The sequence below is a fragment of the Varroa jacobsoni genome, unplaced genomic scaffold, assembly GCF_002532875.2.
Source record: "Varroa jacobsoni isolate VJ856 unplaced genomic scaffold, vjacob_1.0 scaffold_1446, whole genome shotgun sequence".
NCBI lineage: Eukaryota > Metazoa > Arthropoda > Arachnida > Mesostigmata > Varroidae > Varroa > Varroa jacobsoni.
Window position 1 is genome coordinate 206,193 of NW_019214348.1, and position 23,387 is coordinate 229,579.

At 41.1% G+C, this 23,387-nt stretch overlaps 1 protein-coding gene and 1 long non-coding RNA gene across 20 annotated transcripts in view; one reads left to right on the forward strand and one right to left on the reverse strand.

Annotated features, from left to right (window-relative positions):
* Positions 1–23,387, reverse strand: part of Ctl2 (Choline transporter-like 2) — an 81,677-nt gene that overhangs the window by 21,727 nt on the left and 36,563 nt on the right. The window contains exons 1-2 of one of the 19 annotated variants that reach the window (XM_022850161.2): positions 7,855–13,269; positions 7,434–7,724 (exon numbers count right to left, since the gene is read on the reverse strand). The exons of 17 other annotated variants lie outside the window; for them this stretch is intronic. In XM_022850161.2, the coding sequence (XP_022705896.1) occupies positions 7,434–7,479 (46 nt within the window). In that variant the 5' untranslated portion in view covers positions 7,480–7,724; positions 7,855–13,269. Of the gene's footprint in view, positions 1–7,433; positions 13,270–23,387 lie in introns of those variants that run through there. One more of the 19 variants, XM_022850163.2, reaches the window with a different exon arrangement.
* LOC111270122 (uncharacterized) lies at positions 23–22,486 on the forward strand. The gene is made up of 3 exons (XR_002686149.2): positions 23–956; positions 18,452–18,661; positions 19,592–22,486. It is a non-coding gene; the product is annotated as an uncharacterized LOC111270122 (long non-coding RNA).

The following is a 23,387-nucleotide window of genomic DNA, read 5'->3' on the forward strand; positions in this document are numbered from 1 at the left end:
TCTACGGGTAGCCATTTACCTAGTCCGTTGCAGGTCGATGCATGCAATGACGTGTCACTGTTAACTGCCGTCTAAAACGCTGAAGACCTGTTACGACTAGACGAGTAATATGCTACGTAAAGAACGTCACGCACTGGGACAAAGCATCGGCAGTCGTAACGTTCATCATCACCAGCGAGAGAACAGGACAAAAAACCAGCGTACGTCACAACGAAAGGCCAAAGCGCTGAGTCGCATTTACGTTCCTAGAAACGTTAACCGATTGTGAAATGACCGAATGAGCTGCAATATGCAAAAAAAAAGTCATGATATAACTGCTGGATCTACAACGCGCCCACGGACGCAACGGGCATCGAGACGTGATCGCTCTTCTATAGCGGAGTGGGTATATGGACAGTGTGCCAATGACCATAGTCAGGTGCTAACGTTCGCGCTGGTTTCACCAGTGCGCTTCGAGAAGAATCAATCCAAGGCTTAGCCATTCTAATCCCAATCAGAAAGGCATACTCAATAGAACGTTGTGTGTACGCGCATGCGTGTATGTACGCTGACAATAAGAGCAGTATTCGATGAAAATGGCATGTGATGGCTGTTCTAGGCCCTTAGCTTTGGACGGATTCCGTTTTTAAATGACATTGCAGGCCGATCGCCCACTGCTACTGGTACAGACATACAAAAGGAAGCACACAAGAAAGAGTTCATCGAGCCTTACGTGTAAGCGATGTCAATGCTTGCATTGGCAAGAGCCGTCTATAGCGATTGCTCACAAACTAGTTATTGTTTGTTTTTGCTATTGACCCCCCACGCGTCCCCTACTCTGCTGCTGCTAGAAAGCGCACTCGGAAATGCTATACAGCTTAGCATCTCGAGCGAATATAGGAAACCTAAGGCGAGTCATAGTAGCTACACAGAAATGCAATGAAGAAGGACTTCCTTAAAAAATGGGCACGACAAAGGTAAACCGGTTTTTTTTTCTACCAGGCAATACGAATAAATCAATCGTCAATTATTAGAAGAGCATAGGGCATCGCTTACCTAAACGCACCTCAAACTCCTTAACGCTTTGGGCATATACTGGCTATATACTAATATCTGAACAGATGAGCTCGTCACGGTTCTCATTGTAGATATTATCTGTAACTTAAATATTAATGTAATACTAAAAAATATTAATGTGACTAGTTAAGTTTAGTCGTTCTGTCTAGTCGGCGTGTAAATCACTGGAAATAAAAAATTAGCTAACATTAATTTTTGACACAGAAGACCCTGTTCTGAAATGAAGAACCTGTCAATATAGTAGAAATTAGCAAACAGATCTATCTTACAATTAATTTGATAAAAGGCAAACTCTTTAATGGGTAGACTGTTTGGCCAGACACAGACAACGTTGCGAGTTCAGCACCGGCGAATCCAGTGTCCCTTCTCCGTTTTAAAACGTATTGTATGCCAGCCATGCCGATACGGACCGAAGTAAACAATTTTGCAAATGAATGTCAGAAAAATGCGAACGTTTTTGGGGCAAGTTATTTCGAGAGATGGCATAATTAATCACTCGTTGGACAAATGTACATTCATATATTAAACGGTACGGTATTTCAAACAGAGAGAAAAAGAACAATTTTCTTCAATAGTATAGTGGCTGGTCCTGATTATCGCATATGCATTTTCCGGATTGGACAAAAAGGCCCTATAGTGTACATTGTCCCTTTCTGACCCTACACCAATGGATTTGTTCTTATGGGCATACCTTCAAGATCAAGTTTACGTCAAGAAAAACTGTACGTTAATATACGTGAAAAAAAATTTGAAAACAGAATTTGAGCAAAAACGCTTCACACCGCCAAACAAGATGTTTGTGGAAATTGGTAAATCATCGGCCCGTTGTTATCAGCAGTGTCTTGACTGGAACGGTAATCGTTTCGAAGTAACAGGGTTGTACGTAGATTCGTTTGCAGTTAAGACATTAACTATATGTAAATAAGCAACAAAACAAACACGAGCAGTGTACACATCTTTATATGTAATATATATATATATATATCAGGTGTTCCCACTAGCAGCCCACACTTTGCACTTATCTGAATCGACACTACACACAGGTCGCGTATTATGCCCTTCGTTAAGGACTACACGTTCGGAGGAGAGACAAGAGTCAATATAGTCGGTCGCTTTCCATAGCCAGCATATGCGGAAAAGTCGATGCAAACCTGATTTTACGGGTTCGTATGCTAAATGCGCCCGTATTGTCAACGTGAGCTTGTAGTGATCTTTATATAGGGTTTGATAGAGAAAATATTCGAATTTTCTTACAAAAAAATATATCTGAACGTATCAAGTATTCTGACGTGTTAGTTGTTATTTTTTCGTATGTTCGTTTTTTTTTTTAGGTAGAAATCCAAAACCTTTATTCTGTTTCCGCTGAGCTATGAACTTCAGTAGAACAGTGGGTAATAATAATAATATTCGTTAGGTTATGAACTGGCAAGCCGCCTTTCTTGTACAGGACGTAAAACTCGACACACAGAGATCATTATCCTGCGCATTATTAAGATTAATAATATTATTCTTCTTGCTAATTTTTTATATGGGCTTCACATGCAAATCTGAAGTATCCTTTCAAATTTCAACATAAGCTGCGCGCTGTTCCTCACCCAACTGGCCATGTATATACAGTATTCTTAAGCTCAAGTGCACTGCTCAGTATACTGCGAATAAAAACAGATCAGACATAGAAACTTTGTAGATGTTTAACTTAGAGATATCGTGTGGAAGCGCACGTCCGTAGAACGTTATTTAATTCATAATTTATTTCTCTTGAATAAATAATTCAGGTTTTCCCCATCGATTGCCCTTCGCTTCGACCTTGAACCTTCGGTCAACAATCCAGCTTAGTTGTGTTTACTCATCAAGAACTTTTAACCGCGGAAAGTGCAGTAGTGACCACTTGGAAATACCCAATATATCAATTCCTCCCTTTACCCGTCGATGGGGGCTGTTCTTGGTTTTTGATCAGTGACTCAAACGCGTATCAGGACAAAAACGTTATGAGATTTGTTGTCCCCGTCGTGAATCGATGAAGCCACGCCATCTTTCAACAATAGCAACAATCGCATGCTTTAGCCATACAAATTGCTCACAGATCGAATGCTCTACTAAGGCACAAATGTGTCATAATTGGTTCGATAAGATAACAGCGGTCGGAAATATAGAGTTAAGGTATTTTTACTATTTATCAGCAATTATGGCAATCATTCATTGAATTGACTTCAGTGTAATCAGGCACTATGTAACTATTATAGACAGTTCATCGAAAAACTCAAAGGTTACTGTCTAGCTACCAAAAAATGGTTTTGCGAGACTGGCTGCACTTTCTCTGATAACAGAGTAGTACCACAATAGATAAACGAATTAGCGCTTAAACAGCATTCGTTGATACTGCTTTAGAGAACATATTTTTCATTAAGCGAAGACTTTTCACGGAGCCAAAATATATCTCAACTATGTATACGGCGTTGTGCTCTAGATGCTTCTTCCTAACCTCTCTTACTATTTACAAGTTCTGCATAAGTGTCTGTAACATGAAATTTACGTATTACGCTCAGCCGATAACGTTGGCGGTTCGCGCAATCAGATGTCCCCAAACGTAAATATATTTTTGCATAGCTTTCGATAGCATCGATGCATCGAGATTTGCATAGCATCGATGATTTTATCGATGAGGCGCTCAACAATCGGTGTTCACGTGACAACGTGACAGACTCCTTTAGCGAGCTATCGTACGTATTCAGAAACGATTTTACACAGAGCATTGAATAGAAACTAGCTAGGGCACTAAGAGACAGCTCTGACTTAACTCCCCTCTGACTTACCAAATAACTTGAACCTTTCCTTCGACTGGAGGTGGGCCCTCGTTATCACCTCGGAAGATTCGAGTAGGTCATCGTCATCGTCGGTCTCCATTCTTGATATAAATGATATACTGTCAGCGTCCTTGCCAGACATCGGCGAGACGACCGTCTCTGACTTCATTGGGCCCGTCCAAAGGCTTGTGAAATCGTCTATGACATCCTCGGTATCTATTGTAATTGTGGTTCGCGTTATAGACATCTGGCTAACTTTCCCGCCCCAAGGGGGGATCGCTCGTTTCCGACTTCGACGGGGCATACTGGTTGCATTTGTAGCTAAACCAGATACATGATGTAGCTAAGCTACGAAGGAACAACGCTCGGTATCAGCTGGGTATATCGTTAAGAAACGTTCGTTGGCCAGGGCAGCAAACCCTCGATGACATTGGAAACTGACCGTTATTGCATTAAATTAGAGACACGATATCTGTGGAACCAGCTTTTGTCGCATTTCGTGGGCGTTCTCGATAAGGTAGAAATTAATAGTTCAAATCAGAGATATGGATATTATGCGGCCATATCCAGCCTCATCAGAGCCAGCATGATGCTCCGCGGCTACTAACGAAAGATGGCTTCATCACGGAATCGATCTCTGTTTGTTTTTGTTCAAAATTCACCCCAACATTGAGGTCGTCGCCCAGTTTTGATGATGGCTCGGCTCCTTCTTTACCCAGCCACAATCTGGGCAAATAGGACATGTATAATACATAAGGAAATACGTTGCCTGTGAGCGACTCGCGTACCACACACTTCTACCAGAGTTTTTCTTTACAATAGGGACACTCTCTCCGACAGAGCAACACCAGGCTCAGAAACCATTCTCACAATGAAAAGAGCATGCGTATTTCGCCAACTAAATAAAATATCTCCCGCCTCGTATTGACTAGCTGCGCAACAGTGCGCGACATAGACCAAACACATATGGGCACGCTGTATTTTGGTGTCACTTCGTCGCCGCCCAGAGAGCAGCCAAACCGGCTGAAGTTATCTAGTGAGAGCTGCCGGGCGTTCGATAGAAATGGATGAATTCCGCCCGTTTATCCATGGCGAAGGGGTCGAGTTATAATTGTTGAAACTCCTTTATTATATAGCTTAGAGGTAAGCTGGCCTTAAACCGTCAGAATGGCTGTGTCTGAAAAAAATACTAAAAACCATTACTTGGCTAATTTTTTTTTTCTCTAAAACTTCTACTTAGTGTTGTATTCCACAAAAAAAAGCTAGGCATTTTATCTGCTTAGCTAGAGTACTAATAATAGCCAAACTGATGCATTAACTTTAATCTATCCGTTAGATGAGAACGAACAAACTGATTATGAAAAAACCACCCCTCTGACGCTCTTTCGGATCGATTGCCGTACGAGACGCAGTCTTGTGTTATCTTTACCATAGCAACCTGATCCATACCAGCCAGCTTCCGAAGTAAACAAATAGAAGACAACATTTGCTGTTTGCATGTAACTGACTATTAAGAAACCACAACTTATCGAAAAATCTACAAAACTGTTTACTTATTACTGCCATACGTGCAGCAATAATGAACTCTTAATAGAACGGTGTCCCCGTAAAATGCCTTAGAAATATAGAATCATAGATCTGACACTACAGATATGCAATCGGCCTATCCAATGGAAAAAAAGGTCTGTACCGTTCTCAGACAGACTTCACGGTACGCTTCGCAAGGCTCCAGCGAACATAAGTTATAACAAGGCTTGCTCAGCCCTTCCTTACCATTTGAATGGCACAGTATCCATTTGGACTCCCCGTAATACACAATTTAGGAAGTAGAGTTCCATGCGACAGTATCAGCAGGCTGAGTAGAGATATCGCCTGGATGATTGACGCGCACCTCTTCGTGCGCATCCCCATAGTGAGCATGAGCATGAGGCCATCATCTCAAATCGCTCTCATCGCTAAATCAAACGTCTGTAGCAAACATGTAATACGCTTATTTTGCGGTTGTATCTCAATTTTGTCGTATTTGGCCTGTCATAGCTGGAGCCTACCTTCTAAACAAAGGATATCGAATCGTATATTTACCTATTCTGTATGGTTAGCTTTACGGCTGTATTTGCGCACAAGATTAGACCTCCTGGCTCACTAGCGATAGCGTGTCGCCGGGCAAGATCTATTTCACTTAAACCTAGGATAAATTAGCTTCCGCTCTATTGTTCGTTCTCGATACAAGTACTGCTTGACTTTGCTGTTTTTGTTATCGCTATTAAAACAATTGGCAGGTGCATAACTCATGGGAGCCAATAGCCACGTAAAACAAGGTAAATGCGGTGCGTAGACCGCTGTGAGCCAACGAAAAATCAGAATGAAGCCATATATAACCCACGTAATTGACTCAATCTAGCCACGTCTATCGACGACTCGCCTACAGTCTCAGTATATGTTAATATAGTACTTGGGGTTGGATGAAGTAGAATGAATGTTCTAATTCGGCCCAGCGGGCTGATGACAGTTGATAATGAACTGACAGGTGTCAGTTCATGGTCAAAGTTAGAAGTTGACACGTGGGCAAAAGTCGCACAAGGTTAAGTTGTTTTTGTATGCATGTGCTTTTTGCATCTATTAATAATAGTTATATGGATATCTATTACATAACACAGGTGAACCCTTGCTGATTTTTGTAACCGTTGAGCATCGTACCCATTTTGTCATTTCAATACAACTTGCTGACGGACTTCGTACATAAATCACTTGTAATATAATAATAATAATTATTATTATCATTACCTATAGTATATATTATCGGCAAAAAGGATTGGTTTTCGCTCGTCTTTATGTTCACCGCATAATCCTAGTTGTTAAATCAGTAAGCATCACTATTACGGTCTAGTCGCACGGTTCATTTCAGGCTCGGGTTGACAAGCAACAATTGTGTAGCCGATATGTTGACAGACAATTATATCGACTATTCAGTCGGGCCAGAGCAATGCGCTTATCGCGTTAGGCAGCTAATCTGTATGTGTTTTTGCCATAAACGAAGGGTCGAGATAGAGCAACATCTCGCGCGAAAATTTGTATATCTCGTTCTGATTAGACAGGTGTGACCCGGCAAAGAAATTCATGGGAAAGATACAACGGTGGCTATGTAGGCGAAGTGACAAACCTCGGAGATCCACTCAATCCAATTATATGTTAGGTAGAGTGGTTTAAACTATTTACTTTGAGTTTTGATCTCAATTAAGTATATAGTAACGTAATATAAAAAAGGAATTACTAGATATTCTACTGTGTATATGAAAGCAAGCATCATTTTCAATAACCGTTTAGATTTCCATTTAGAGAGAGTAGTGCAATATATATAAATGAGAACAAAATTTAGTTTGACATACATTAGGGAGCCGTCATTATCGATATAGGACTATTAGTCCCAATGAATAGAAAGAATATGATTAATTATATCTATTGGCCCGTTCGGAATTACTTCGTTAACGAAGAAATAGCATTGCGCTTTAGTATATGATGTACACTTATTACATATATATATATATATATATATTATGGATTACGTATTCTCACCATAGGTTCTATCGGGCTGGCCGTTGAGTTTGTCCTGAACTGCCATCTTAAAGCGGCGTCTGATTAGTTGTTCTGTGTTGATTGAACAAATCAGTTTCTCACCTCGAACTTCATCAGTTTACACTTCAGATTTGTTTACGCGAGGAGCCCGTCACACCTCATCTGTACTCATATTCTAGACCACACAACATAGGAAAGGAACTTTTTCCCTAGGAAAGCAGCGAACCCACTGTTGACTGCTACGTCTGCCCATACAAGCAACACCGGAATCCCTCCAATTACCTGTCTAATCTATAAAATCAGTACACGTTTTTATCATTAACCCGAACGCTGAATAAAAAATTAACAGCGCCAATATTATGAAGTCTATGTAGTAAAAATTAGCTCCGCCGCCTTTGTATAATAGCCGTCGAATACGCACAGTTGTTTCTCCGTGTCGCTGCTGATGCTCGTAAAGATAACGTCGGTCGTTTTTATTTCGTCGTATCTGTTGTCATTTCGACGCGTTTCCCTTTCCTGTCAACGTAAAACATTTAATCGTCAGCTCCACAAGTCGAACAACGGGCAGCGTACCTGCTCTGCAGACCTTTTTTCTTTTTGTATAGCCTTTTCACTAGTGTCTGGTGACTGGTTGATTTGTTCAGTGACTGTTCTACAAACCCAGATAGATAACTATTTCCACCGCAGTGTATCGAGAACGTGCAAGACGCTTCTACTTTTTTAGCGGCACTAGCTCTCTGCTTTACAGTATTGACCTGTCCCTATAACTTAATAGGTCGTGGCCACTTACTTTTTTTGGGTGGAAAACGAAAAACCCACAATTTTTGCGTCAGCAGCTACTCTATGAAGGCACTAAGCGACGAACGTATGCCAGGCGTGAGGTTTGTTACCGGCCGGAAGCACTGGAGCTCACGCCGCCAATCGCTTTTGTGATCTGACTCTCACAGCACTGCTTAAACGGAGTATGGACAAGACGGACGGGCCGTGCGTTGCCTACGCAACGCGTTTCTACAGTGGCGACTCTCACGGAAATTATTCATCTACTTAGTGTCAACGGACTCGACGGCAATTTAGCAGATCGATACAGATCGGTACCCGTTACAGAAATGACGTATAGGCGTGGCCATTGAAAAATCCAGTCCACGGATTGCGCGATGCGAAGCTCGAGCCTTTTTCAGAAATAGACGTACTGTATAGTTGTGTAATTTACTGTAGATATCAGGGAGTGGGAATGACGGTACGACTAACTTGATTAGTGGGACATGATGACGTCTCCAAAATAGGCACAGTAGAACAAAAACCTAGCGGATGCTAGCATTGTTTGACTGTATAGGCTGGAAATAGTACTGCAATAGAATACGCATTGGGTGCATCCGAAGTAGGCCTTGCTGCGGTCGAGGATATCGAATGGATCTGTGCCAATAAAGGCGGCCGGTCGTTGGTGTCCTAATAGCTTACATCTATATGCCTATATATAAATCAGTGCTGGTGTACGATTGTAGGCTTTATAAGGGCACGTTTTAGTCGAAAGCGTGTAACGGCTCTGTGTTTAAGATTTAGCACAAGTTGATGAAGTCGGCAAATAGGTCTTTACATTTGTCTCACTAACCTAATGTGAGGTAATAGAATGCGCACATAAACCAATATTGGTATCAGCAATAAATAGGATAGTATTAAAGGTGATTTCTCTTTTAGTGGTATCTGTGTCGGCCCCTCGATACTTGATTAATACAGTTGAAGAGGAAGCACACTGCTGTCTAACGCCACCTCGGCCACTGAAGTAATTGATGCTGAAAACTAGACATTAACACACAGGGCGACGCACTCAGCCACAACTGCTATACTAAAAACACTCTCAGGTTATTGGCAGCAACAATAATTACAGCGCTTTCAGTAACCATTGAAGGATCCCACGCTGAAGGCGCGCAAAGGTCCACGGTTGCAATTTTATCAGCAGCACCTACATAACGACACAACAAGATCGACAGCGTTCGTCAACGGCAATGGACTGGGCACATTCGCGCTGAAAACTTCTATCCAGCATCACAACAGTTTCCCCGTTTTCCTCCTTCAGAATGGATCACTTCGGTCGAGTTGCGACAGCATTTCGAGCTGGGCAAGGAAGAGGCGGACGACCGACGCACGGATGAGCACGGCCGCAACTGCTGGATCCTACCAACGTTGCCAACATGTCGAAGGCGACGAAAATGTTGTCAGTGACGGACACTGCAATACGAGGCGCAATACGTCATCTTTTCTGTGGACGGAGCCGACTGCCAAATTCGTTTACAATAATCACGGTGACTTCAGCTAAATTAGAAGCCACCAAAGTCGTTACGTTTGACAGAGGCAATAGCAGTGGCGTCAGAAAGGGCATTTGCGGCCCGTTGCGCAAACTAGGAGGGCAATGGCTTTGCGTAATGGCGGCAGGCGTCTGGGGGGGGGGGTCTGGGTGTCCAACAATACTATAATATTAATGGCCATGCAAGATTGACTAACACATAAATACATAGTACACGGAAGATTAAGATGAATAAACTTTTGGACCAGTCGCACACCGATTTGTTATTATTGTGGTTGCTGTTGCGGCAAAAACGGAGGCAGTCATTCACATGATTTAACGATCCTCATGCTCATGGATGGTGATGATTGGTGTTCGCTTGTTATTACCTACTCATGTAAGGATATTTCCAGCGAATGGAGAACATTATAGGACAATGTGTTGAAACACGCAACAAGATAAAGAAGGCAACAAGAAAAGTAGAGACGGAGCCGTCGGTGACGGGGACCAGCCAAGAAGGGACCAGACAACACTGCCAAATTAACACGCGGCTAAAAAAAAAGCAAACGATCCACACAGAGTAGGACAATACAATGTTCGTGTTATCAAAGTTATTCTTTATATTTGTTATAGAGAATACTGTTGTTGTTATAGTGGTATATATTGTAAAATTGTTGTGTATTTGTTAAAGCGTCGTAATCGAAAATCAACCAGACGTCAATTCTAACTGTTTCACGCGTAAAGTATTGCGACAATTGGTGTTTTTACCAAATGAACTGAAAAGTATTACAGATTGAAAATTAAACTGAAATTACCACATTAAAATGATTTTTTTATTCTGAAACAAGGCCAATATATATATATTGGCCTATCTTTGGTTAGCCTTGGTAAGCTGGAGCCTACCAAAACCTATCATATGCGTTCTTGTTTCGTTAAAAACTTGATCCTCCTTAAAAAGTTATTTCTAGCCAACAGAAACTTTATGCATTTTCGGATATCACGTTGGCGCCTATCGACGTATCTCAGAGAGAACAAATTACATTTGCCGTGATTTGAAGCTCCCTCTATATGGAAGCCTGTCTTGATATAGCATCAATGCGCCGCATAAATAACACGAACACGTTTGTTTTATATTTGTTGGACAAGTAGATGAACACACACACACAAACTATTTATGTGATATGTATAAATTGTTTAGGTTTGAGTTGGCTGGCCACAGGCTGATGTTATTTATTGGAATAGACGTGGATTTAAGATAGGCTTCCGTATCGGACAGAAGGACATAACAATGAAAAAACATCTAGTAGAAAAAAAAAGGCAATTAGTTACATATAAATGACCATATGAACAAATGAGACGAGCATGACCTAATTCATCAAGACCCTACTTCTCTGGCATACATAGAAGACAAATCGTCGGTTAGCTAGTAACCTAGATATATGGCTGTGTTTGTCCTTGTTTCGGCCTAGCATATTTTTAGATCAGATGACGCAATGCTATGAGATAGTTGTACTGCTTGCTTTTATGATGCATAGATAGACAAAAAGAAAAACGCATACGTGAGCGAGATGCCGTTTTGTCTGGGCTGTTTCCTGTTTAAAATAGGATAAAAAGCTATCTTATATATAGGCAAGCGTTCCAAATTTACCATCGCGGCAGTAGTTGAGTCATTTTTGTTTGGGGACAATTTAGGCATTGGGTGGTAGCTGAAGCCTACTTATGCCTTCGACGTACGCTGTTAATAATGTACGCATTGCCTCCAATACTTTTTATTGTAAACTGCCTTCGGTGGCATCGTCATTCACCCTTACCCTTATCGCAATCATATGCATGAAGACTTGCCTGTTCCGGCTCTTTCGAACAACGACTTTCCTGTTGTCTTCCTAATACGGAACCGATGCAGTGAACGGTCAGCGTCACAGAACACTCAGCTAATTGTGCTAATATCGTATATAAAAATTATCGTCAGTTATTAATATTTGTATGCTGATGTCAGTAATACAGGCCAAAGCAATTTTCAACATGGTCAAAAAGTAGATACGTAAAATAGGGATATATCTCCCAAGACATTGTAACAACGATTAACGACAAAAAGAGAACCTGGCAGCTTTTTTGGATCGCTTGACAGTTGTGTGTGGCTGTCCTCTGGACACCGCCATCGATGAAGATACGCATCCGCCTGGCACGATTTGACGACACAAGAGAAAAAAACGTTTACTTGATCGATATATGGACGTCCGTGTATAGACGGACGCATGCATTAAATATCGTATGCAATTGCCCCATTTTGTGTGCTCTTGAAAAGATAGAGCCTTCTTTGGCATCGTCTGACGTTGCTTTAGAAACAAGTCAATAGGGCTAAGGTGTATCGCGATAAAATCAAGCCCAAAGCGGAAAAAAAGCAAGCCTTTAATTTAATGTTGCTGCTTAGATAAAGTATGAAAAAGATACTTCTTTCTGATTTTCTTTTGGTAGCGAATAGGAAAATTTTATATATAATTATATAACTCAGATTCGGGTAACGCTTTCGTTCTGTGTTTAACCATTAAATATAGTATGGCCGAGGTCCGAGACTAGTGTATGGCCTATAGGTATATTTTATCTGCAAATATAAAAACAAACGTTTTTGCACAACCGTATTTACCATAATATCTCCAAAAATTACAGTATCTCAACATTCGCCTTCAACCAGAGAATGTCGCAACGGTTAATTGTTATGCAACATAGCAAATTAATCGTAGTACATTTTTCCTTCGAACATATGAAATTATCTCGTCTTTCGAATTTTATACAATTCATTTCCTTTGATGACAGGTTTCATCAGATCGGCAATACACAAACGATCCACAGCGCTTTTGGAGGAAGTTTCAGAAAATGTAGGTGTCCTGCCGTTTACCCACAACGTACCTCTCCCCCTGCCCGTAAAGATCGGGCCTCCTCTCCAGCAAAATAATCCGAGGAAACTGTTCCACAAAGTTACTAGCGTCGGACACAAAATTTGAAGATGACTATACATTTTTTGTTGTTGTTGTTGTTATCAGTTTTGCTTGAAAATGTCATAACGTGTGGTCGACAAATGTAGCCTATGAACGGACTATTTTATCCACAATTTCGAAGTAAAACGTCTGAGACTCTGGCGAACGTTATCGGTTAGTTTTCGAACTGCAGACAAGCTGATGTTCAGCTTAAGCAACTGATCGCGATCGCGAAAAAGGTCCAAACTTCAAAATTACGCCAATGACCTGTTTAGTGAAGGTTTTATTGTTACCATTAAATTCTGCACACAACAAATGAACACGGCTGAAATAAAGGGAACAGCGAACGACACAATTTTGATCCTCGTTAATGAAAATAATATACTGAATTTTGTTGAAAATGAATACCTACCCAGTGTATTTTAGCGTTGAATAGTTTGATAACCATTTCTGTACCGTTAAAGGAGCTCGGAACACGTACCTCTAATCAGCTTTAATCAGAAGCTTGGCGATTATCGAGCTACCCCTTCGACGTTCAGCTTTACCCGTCTCGACTATGACATTATATCATTTCACTAGAATCACCAGAAGTAAACAATTAGGGAACAATTGCAAAATTATCCGAAATCAATGCCACAGACCGGTACTATTCACATCTGTATTCCTATCAAGAGATTCAACGATAATGCCAAATAAGTACTGGCTTAGTGAAGGTCGTCTGTGGAACTTTCAGGGTAACGAAGAAGCCGACAATATATGCATAGTTCAATAGAATATTAACCAACGTTCGTATTAGATCATGTCTTACATTAGACATAAACAACAGTCTAGAACTTTTACCAACACGAACAAAGACCCTCGTGTTTGTCAATCGGAATTCATTTTTTTGAAAGAAATTAAAAAACGAAACAAAAAAGTATTTTGGGAGTGACAGGTCTAGCTTTGCCTCGCACCAATTCCGCAGGGGGCCAGCCGTACCAAAATAATTTCTTATGTATGTTCGAAAAGCATGTTACATACTTTAGATGCATTCCAGTACAATGCGTACGGGCAAAATATTTGTTTTCTAGCACACAGAGAGGACATCCATAGGAAATAGCGAATACGTGTACGTAGTACGTTGGAACGGCATCTAACATGATAGCGGAACAGCGAAATAGGGGGGCGCAAGTGATGGACGAGCACAAGGCTGTGTGGTGTTTCAAATACCTTGTAGAGGTATTATAAACATGGAGAAGTTTACTTCAAATGGCAGTTGATATCGTTGCCGTGTATTATAAAAAGTGATCTAATGCTCAACGGGACGACGGATCTGGACGAGCTGCTAAATAGCAAATCAAATACGATGGGCAAGCACATGTCAACAAACGACAAGAGGACATGTTGTTTCTACTAACGTATAGGGTTCGAGATGTACCTGTGCACAAGCATTGTCCGCTGATCCGTCCACAGCAGAAACTTTACGCCAAATTCGTCAGTAAATTATCACGTTACAATATATAATGGGGGCCTTCTATGCAGATTATGAATAGTTGCCGGAGTAATTATTGACGTCAGGTGAATGGCGGTATTTTCGGAACCTCATTCTCTTGAACCAAGAAAAACACATATAGCGACGACTCGGAATTCGACACTGTTACACACGTTTCAATGATCCCTTTTATATATATGGTCACGAGTTAGACGTACCCGACATACAGCTAGGATTCATTCAGTAGTCCTTCGAAAAATCATACTTCAGCGCCCTAATTGAAAGCAACGTGGACAATGAAAATTCCAGTTTATATTGTGGACGTGTGAAAGTGGGTGAGTGTTGGGCACGCTTTTTTAAGGAGGCGGGATTTAGCCTAAAGCTATCGCCCCCTAAACAGACTTATCATATCGTCAAGGCAGAACAATATATCGTAATGCCTATTGCCTTTAATGAATAAAGAAAGCCTACCATTTTATAGCTATTTTTATCTACATCCAACCATTTACCGCGTTTCGATTAGGGCTACAATATTCTATAACCATTGTTAAGTTAACATCTCATACAGCGAAACGACAATTTTCCGATGGGTCAATCGACGGTGTGTCGTTCTAAAGAATAAATCTTTATGCTACCCAATAATTACAAAGCTGTGACTCATCGTTGTTGCCTAGTCGGTAGCTTTACCAACGAGAAGAGATGCTGACCTTTACACATTGCATATAGAAGCGATTTGGCTCTATTACGCTGGACCTACTTGAAGGGATAAAGTCGTAAAAACAGATTTTTATTCAGTAATAACATTCATGCTTATTGTCATGATTACGGACAACAGCAGCATTTAGGGGGTTAGTCATAGCAATATATACTCTGCTGGTAAGTACGCCGTATAACTTTTTTGTAATCCGCGTCCTCTCTATTCGACACGAGTGTTTCTCATAGCGGTTTCGTCGGAACGTCATTTTGCGCAAATGAAACAGTCGCTCGAAGGAGATGCCTGACTGTTACAGTCAGCAGCCTAAAGAGCTTCATATTTCGATGTACATATATTTGCTTGTCCGAGTGATCAGATCACGCGTGAAGTTTAATCTACAAATACGGGTGTTTCAATGTTTTTTAAACTGCTTTTAAATTTTTTTTTTTTTTCTATAAAAATCGAAGTGCAGGTAAATTAATCTCGTTTATCGGTTACGTTTTGATAAAATATGGGCATCCCTGACCTTCTTATTAAACGCGGTATCTGATCAATAAAACGTTAACCTCGCAATGATATGAATCACTGGGGAAGATCAGTATCGGCAATAAAGGTTTTAGCAAAGTGAAAACTTGCCTTAGGCAGCGCAGTGGCTGTTCCTCGCGGCTGTTCCAAAACGTGCTTTCTGCTAGGACACTACCTAGGTCTGAAATGATGAAAAGACAAGCTTATTCGGGTGTCTGCCTTCCCGTAGTTAAGGAGAAACCTGATGTGCTTACACTGGTTCAGCGTTGCGCAATTGTCGGTTAGGTCAGCGATCCGCCAAACCAACGCGGCTCTTAACTGGAATAATAATAGATAACAATCTGTTTCTAACTCCATCCCCAACTGTCGCACCGACCCATTATCCGACGGGATACCAGCCCTAGAAGCGAATGACACTGGGCCCGAATTGAGTATCTATATAGGTGGGCACATAGGTTAATGCACGGTGATCCGATCATCATCGGTAAACAATGGGCGGACTGGATGAATGTCGTCGCTCGCAGCTCCGACAGCCCAAATAGAGCCAACTAACGAGGTGTAGATAAGACCGGTCGGCGAAAGGCCGCTTTGGTGCCACCTTTATGACCCTTTATCACTTCAGTAACTTTATAGACCACTATGGACGCTTCAAATGTATTTTCGACTTTAAGCCTGTGCAACCCATTAACAGCAAACGCAAACTGTGCCAGTTCTATGGCAGGGCAGAAATGCCAGTGCAGATCCCGATTAGGGGGTGTGCTGTTGATAGTAAGCATCGACGACCTTCACGTAATACAAGTGTTTACTTGTCTGACTAAAAGCTATGTACACAGCCCCGTGTCGTCGTTTCCTTCCCTAAGATTTTTGCCTACAGTTGGCACCAAAGTTTTACTTAGAACAGACCGCTAAGCTACAAGACAACGCACTTCCCTTTGACTTTCCAGTGTTGCCGCTTTGTCAGGCAAACGTCTTCACATAACAATGCGCGATTTGCGGGGCCACCGAATTGACTGACGCTTTATGACGAAATTGGCAACGGCGCAATATTTACGTCGTGATTAACGTCGGTAACATCTGGCAGCACCGAGAACGTAAGGGCAGAACGCTCCACGTAGTCTATGCCGTTCTGTTCTCCACTTGTGTATATTGTCGTTCAATATGAGAGAAGAAACGATTCTAGTTAATCACTCTAGAATTCTTCGTAATTTACAGTCGTTAGCGTATTTTTGCCGATGTAAAGATTACAAAGACGGATGAAATGGTAGTTTCTGAAAGTTCGCGTGTATTTATTTAAGTACGGTGCGCGGAATATGCATCTTAGAGCTGGTCTTCTACAGCTTAGCATATTCTTTTTTTTTCTGTCCTGAACTATTTTTCCTACGTATAAGGGACTGACGCACACACAAAGCGAAACCGCTGCTTACTATTGTAACAGTGCAAACGCTGGAATGGTAGCGCGCGTTCGAAATACAGATATGTTAACAAAGGAAAGTTTTCAAGGATATACAGCATGTCCCTGCTCAATGTTTTCGTGCATTGTCAAAATGAAGTATTTGCGTTTTTCAAAGCAATATGTGCCGTGAACGTTTTTCTCTCGTTTATATTATTCTGAGAAAACACTTTCGCATCTATTGTCTATCACAAATATTCTATACTATGTTCTGGTAAGACAGGTTCTATCTCAATCGTATGCACACACACGTGGATATGGTCCGGCAGTCATTTTTGCCGTCATTATGAATGCTCACGGCCTCGTTCGCCCTGATAGTCCCCTCGTTTTCTATTGCCACTAGAAACAAGTTTTCGGTGATGAAAGCGGGGACGACGTCAACGTCAAAGGAACACGTCCTACTCCATTCTGCCAATGGCCTCGTTTTCGAGTCGATATTGCGGCTGTTTGTAACAAACCACATTTGCCAGCTATATCGCCAAAACACGAATGTACGTTAGCGTAAAGGAGTGATAACTCTGAGTCCGAGGGAGCTTCCAATCAGATATAGACGACACCAGCTAACTGCCCCAACGAAGTGCGTTCTAGAAGATGAAACTGGACTGAAATTACGGACAGAAGTTCGCCCCTGCGGTGCGCACAGCGTGCAGGAATTGAAGTAAGGCTGCGCTCGAATCATAAATCCCTATGATCCCGACCAAGATACCAAATAAGCCTGCCCGTCAAGGTATTGAACACCAACAGCGGTAAATAACGATTGTAAGCTGTCGCTTCCAAATGGTTCATGCAAATGATTCAAGAGTAACGTGACAGGTGGTTCAAGAAACCAGTGTCAAGGCATGTGCTGGCCGTAATATTGTTTGAAGACGTGAATTAGAAAACATTGACAGCCAGAGGACTGTGTTTATATCAGGAAGATGTTGTGGCCGAAGGGAAATCCAGTCAAATCAAATAGATTCGCAAGTTATTATCAAGTAATCTAGCGGGAGCCCAGCGGACGATATGAATCGTCGCATAATATCGTTAACTGGTAGACACTGTCGAGCGTGTCGATATAACATCCACTTCTAAATAGAAGGGTTTTAGCCTTGCCTTTACCTACGCCGTCCTAAAAGATCACGTGTAAAATGACCGTCTTATTTGCCTTGTAAAGGGGCCTATCATATAAACTGGTCCTGCAGTATCACTGTCTGCGCAGTTTCTGTAAAACAGCACGCTGCAAATCTTAAATGTTGTATTGTAAATATAACAATGCCATTAATACTGCGTAGAATGGGAGCTTTGAAGTTATTTCCATCTAGACGCCTGTACTCCAAGTCATTGCTGTGAAAATTACGAGTAATCATCACAACGGGACAAAAGTCGAAAACTCTGCCGCAAAGCAGTTTCAATTGTAAAACATATTTGCTATACTTTTGTTCATTTCTATTACAGCTATAATAAAATAGTGTTTGAGGACTAGCCGTTCTTGCAATGAACACAGTTTATTGTTTGAGCGGTTGTGTTATTGGGTTGGCTTAAAATCAACTATCATTAGATTCTGCTTTCAGTTTAGAAGAGACGAATTTCATCAACGCTTAATACATTGTGTCTAATCTTTATGCTATACGCACATTTTACAGCAACCGATCCCTCTGGCGTTGTTCAGGAACCAGCCAAACGTAATTCTCAAGGTCAATACGGACGACGGAGAAAATATGCAACTTTACGGTATTCTTCTTTGTTGGATCTATTCAGATAGTGTATACACGTCGCACGGTGCAGATAGTGCATTACTAAGCCAGAGCAGGCCAAGCGGCGGCAATAAACAGAAAATTGACTCTTCTATGAAGGTACCCTTTTTGGCACGCCACTTATCTGAAAGGAGCGTACAACTGATTGTCTTTTTAGCTAGAGTTATGCGGAGTGTTGGCAGAAGGTGCCGATACAAAGTATACTGCTTTTTTTTTACCGGTAAAATCCCCATGTGGGCGGTTTTTAAAGTTGTATTTGATGATATTTGGATCTATATGTGGCTTGAAAAACAGGGATTACAGCGCCATTGACGCTGTGTCCTTTCTCTGTGACGAAAGACACAGCTCTAAGTGAGATTATTTCAGACTCTAATGTTTGCCTAGGTAAGCGGCTCGTTGGCCTTTATTAACGAAGACAGCATAACATTAACATAGGCGTGTTAGCTAAATATAAACACAACAATATCGTTACAAGTTCCACACAATCATATTGTTTAACACGAGGAATTAAATAGGTGAGGTATCTGTAAATATTGCACTTCGGAGCCTTCAGAATGCCGTGGCCATCGAGATTATCAACCTGTACGAAATGCTACTCACTCTATTATATATATATATATATATATATATATAATTAATTAATAATAATAAATTAAGACTATTAGTTGAACCCAACACGTGAGCCATAATGCGCCAGAATTTTCCACTTTGGCTCAAACGGTGAAGATATCACCATCGAAGCTCGACGTTTTCCCCGCTCCTATTTCTCAAATCATACTTTAATAATATAAAGCCATAATGTATAATGACTTGTTTCATAATTATAGTTTCAAAATGTGCTATTGTTACCAAATAGCCGCCAAATGAGTAATAGATTACATTTAGAATTAAATAGTATTTAAGAACTTGAACCAAAAAGAGTCTCAAAAAACCTAAACGACGTAATTTAATTCAGTTATTATTTTTCGACAGTATAACGGCCGATAGCAGTTACTTAAGTTCGCCACAAAAATCTGTTTTACCGTACAGGTGGATTTGGGTGAAGAGGTTATCAACTAGACGGAGCATTTATGCACAACCGTTTAAGAACATAGCGTCCCAATAGATGGCTAGCACGGGGAGGTCCTCTAAAACACCCTGCCCGTTCCTCAGACTTGAGGCCTATGGACTTCCTTGTGGGGACACCTTAAAAACAAGCTCTACCCTGAAAAGTCACCAACACTAGAAAACTTGGACCTTTTGTTTTAATTTCTAAATAAATAGCCCACCGTTATCAGCGGCGTATTGACCAAAACGGTAATCATTTGGGACATCCGCGATAAGACGAAAGCTTACACACTTTGCGTGGATCCTTCTATGATCTAAATATTTACTATATACAGACAAAAACTGAACTTAAAATAATTTCATCTGAATATGTATTTTTTGTACACCCAATAGACACAAACAGTCCTAGGCACATTTCATCACTGCAACCGTAGTCAGCCCGTATCTATTGGTATACTCAAACGATTGACTCAGCGCTCCTTTTGATGACTCAAGTTCGTGAACAGGAACAAACTACCAGCCCACCTACTAAAACGTTAACCATATCTTACTATTTGCGTTTTTATAGAGCACTCCCGCCCGCGCATCGCACTTGATTAAGCGCAGTTCCATTTCTTAAAGCTACTAGCTTCACAGATGCCTTACGTGTTGACGACTATTCTATTGAAGACGTAGCGACGCCATTCTAACAATTAGAGAACATTGGCTTTGCGTTTCGGTCAGCCATGTCCACGGACCGAAACTCATTAGCGGTATTAATCATCTCCCTTAGCGACACTTACCCTACAAACTATTACCGCACAGATGAAGAAAATACAAGTATAAACCAACATTAATCGTCGAAGATCTTTATATATACATATATGCATCATATATATATGTATATATATATATATACATTCTCACGCCCACTTTGGTTGTGGTTTGTCGTCTGTTTGTATACATCGTTTTGCAGACTATTGTTGTAGCTTAATAACAAATAGCGGTTCCGTTCTTCAACGCTATTTGCTCGTGTCTGCCACCGTCAGTGCCCAGTCATATTCTAGCTAAACTGGACACGATAATAAGCGGTATTTGGTAAAGGACAGGTCGTTGAAAACAAGTGCTCAGTAATGTTGTAAGAACCAAACCTGCTTGCATTACTATGGTACAAGCAGAAGCTGGTCTCTGTCGATCAAAAACGCAGAGGAAGAAATTGAATAGAGCCGTAAGCCGAAAGCCGGTAGAAGCCGAGAGGCAAAACGGATGATTCTTAGCGAATTCTAAAATAAATCACGATAACAAGTAGCTGCACAGTTGGTAGCCCACGATTGGAGAGGCTGTAGGTAAAAATAGGGTGGAAAGTAAGATATCGTTGACAATGGATATGGTTGATTCGATGACTAGCAACGAGAAACGGTCGGCGAACTAATACTTTTACTATACGCTTATTGTTATACACTACTTGTGAATACGTTTGAGATAATACGTTGCCCTTACAAAGTTCAAGGAGGTATTTTATGTTTTCCCGCGACGCGTAGCATTATTCTGAACACTTCATTACTTCAAGGACTGCAATTGTGTTGTGAGAGTCCTCCAAAAATCCTTCTCCTCGTAGTTAGCGTGCCCCCGCAATCTTCCACGGTGGGATTCCCTTTCCGGGCTAGAATGTGTTCATTATTAAGGCCGCGTTTAGCCTTTGTACATCTAACGGCAGGCGGATGTTGTGTTGGTAGCTTCCTGCTCTACGGACATGATTTGTTCCTTGTAATTCTTTACAAATACCACCACAAAGACTGTGTATTCTAGATTCCGGCGGTCCTTCTCTTTTAAATGCAATTCACAATATACACTACTGTGTGTCTCCAAATATACCTATTTCTCATATAAAATGTCTCCGTTTTGAGAGTCCTTTCAGTACTTTGATGAGCGTTGACGGCATCGAAGTTCGGCAGTGCGAGGATGTCTACTACTGTGACACCCGATAGATTGGCCGTTTTGCGAGAAACAGGACTTAAGGTCAGGCGTCAGGCCACCTGATCTTCGGTCATCAACTTACCTCAGGCCTCATTGTACTCGAGTGTTGAAAATTGCCCTACTTTAGCGGTCAAGCAGCACTCTTGTTGACCTGTGAATGTCGGGGCCAATGACCAGTGTGCTGTGGATAAGACAGGCCCCGCCGTCCCATGGCTACTTACTAACAATGGTGTGTCTATGGTATAATTCATAATGGTTTTGTCGAGCTTCGAAAGACTCACTTCGTTTGCAGTTTTTAACACTTACACAAAATCGGTACTTACTTAATTTTAGATCTTCTTTATTTATTCACACATGTTGCATAGTATATGCCGAATGCTAAGTCCCCGGATAGACCCCCCCTTCCCTCCACCGGCTATGTAAATGCAGTCTTCGCTGGTGTCGATACATGATATGATTCATGAAAGACCATTCGAAACAATGCCCGAAAGGTTATCTCGCTGGAAACATTTTCCTTGTTTCGTCTCTATCCCTTTAGCTTCATCCCCGTGATGCATGACGTCGTTCCGGTAAATAAAGTGTAGCAGAAACTTATTGAAACTTATGCTCACGTCATCCAACCCATCTGCGCAATATTCCACTACGAAATTGCTGGACATTATCACCTGTCGGGTCGTTTGTATCCGCATCATGGAGGCTCTGTTCGGTGTCAACGGCGGCTAAGAAAGAAGCAGTCTTGCAGCCTTTGTGCGCTAAATGCTTATCAAGTATATATAAAGAATAAATAAAGTAAAGCGCTACACCAATGCTAAAAGGAGCGCAGGGTAAACGTCCAAAGCAGAGAAGCAACAGATAAAAATTTATGGAAGATCGAAAACGGGGCATGGAAACAACACAATGGGGTATGCTGACAGTAGAATTTCTGATTAGACCCCGTTTGCTTCTCGGCTTAATGCACTTTCAGACTTATGGCGATTCTGCCCGTTATGGTCTATTGAGAGTATGCCATGTGAGAATTGCTTGTACATATATGATAGTTGTGCATAGTATAACGGCTCTGAAAAGTCAGAAGCAGGTAAAAGACACACTGTAAGCAAAGGGAAGGTCTGTCGAATCATCAAATGTCTGATAGTAATATATCACAAAAAATAAAGTAAGCATTTATTTGTTTGTGTACCCTCACATAGACACGTCAGATAGGATGTGAGCTAATTGACTTTGTCTGTTTTTGAATATAATATTAGAGTTTACGGCAATAATGAATATCATTCAAATGAACCTATATGATATACTTTAACAAGGTACGTTAGTTTTATCGTAGACCAACTTACCACGCCAGTATCGACTTGTTTATATGTCATAGCAACCCGAATGACACGGGGCAAATTTAGGCCGTTGCTGATTTTTAAAGGCGGTGCAAAAGGTCATTATTAAAACAGGTCCCGAGTGTTCATTGCTTAGCCGACTGTCTGCACTGTTTAACCAAAAATTTAACGTTCTTCCACTGCATTTCCCCAAGAGACCTGGAAAGATCTATCGACCTTCCAAAGATCACTTGCGCTTTGTTGTCATAGATTTCCTATATCTTATTTCATGGCTCCTGTGTATCGTCATATATATTAATTGACTTTAATAAAACTTCTAAATTTATATGAAGTATGTTTGAATGGTCATATTTCCAACAATCGGAGCGATCCAATTTGCCGACGTATAAATAATGCTACTGTTTAGGCACTTTTCTAATCACAGCCAAATCAGCTGAAATTAGCGCGCCTTAAGCCTTTGTAGATGTATCGAAAAATTAATCGTATGTTTAACATTC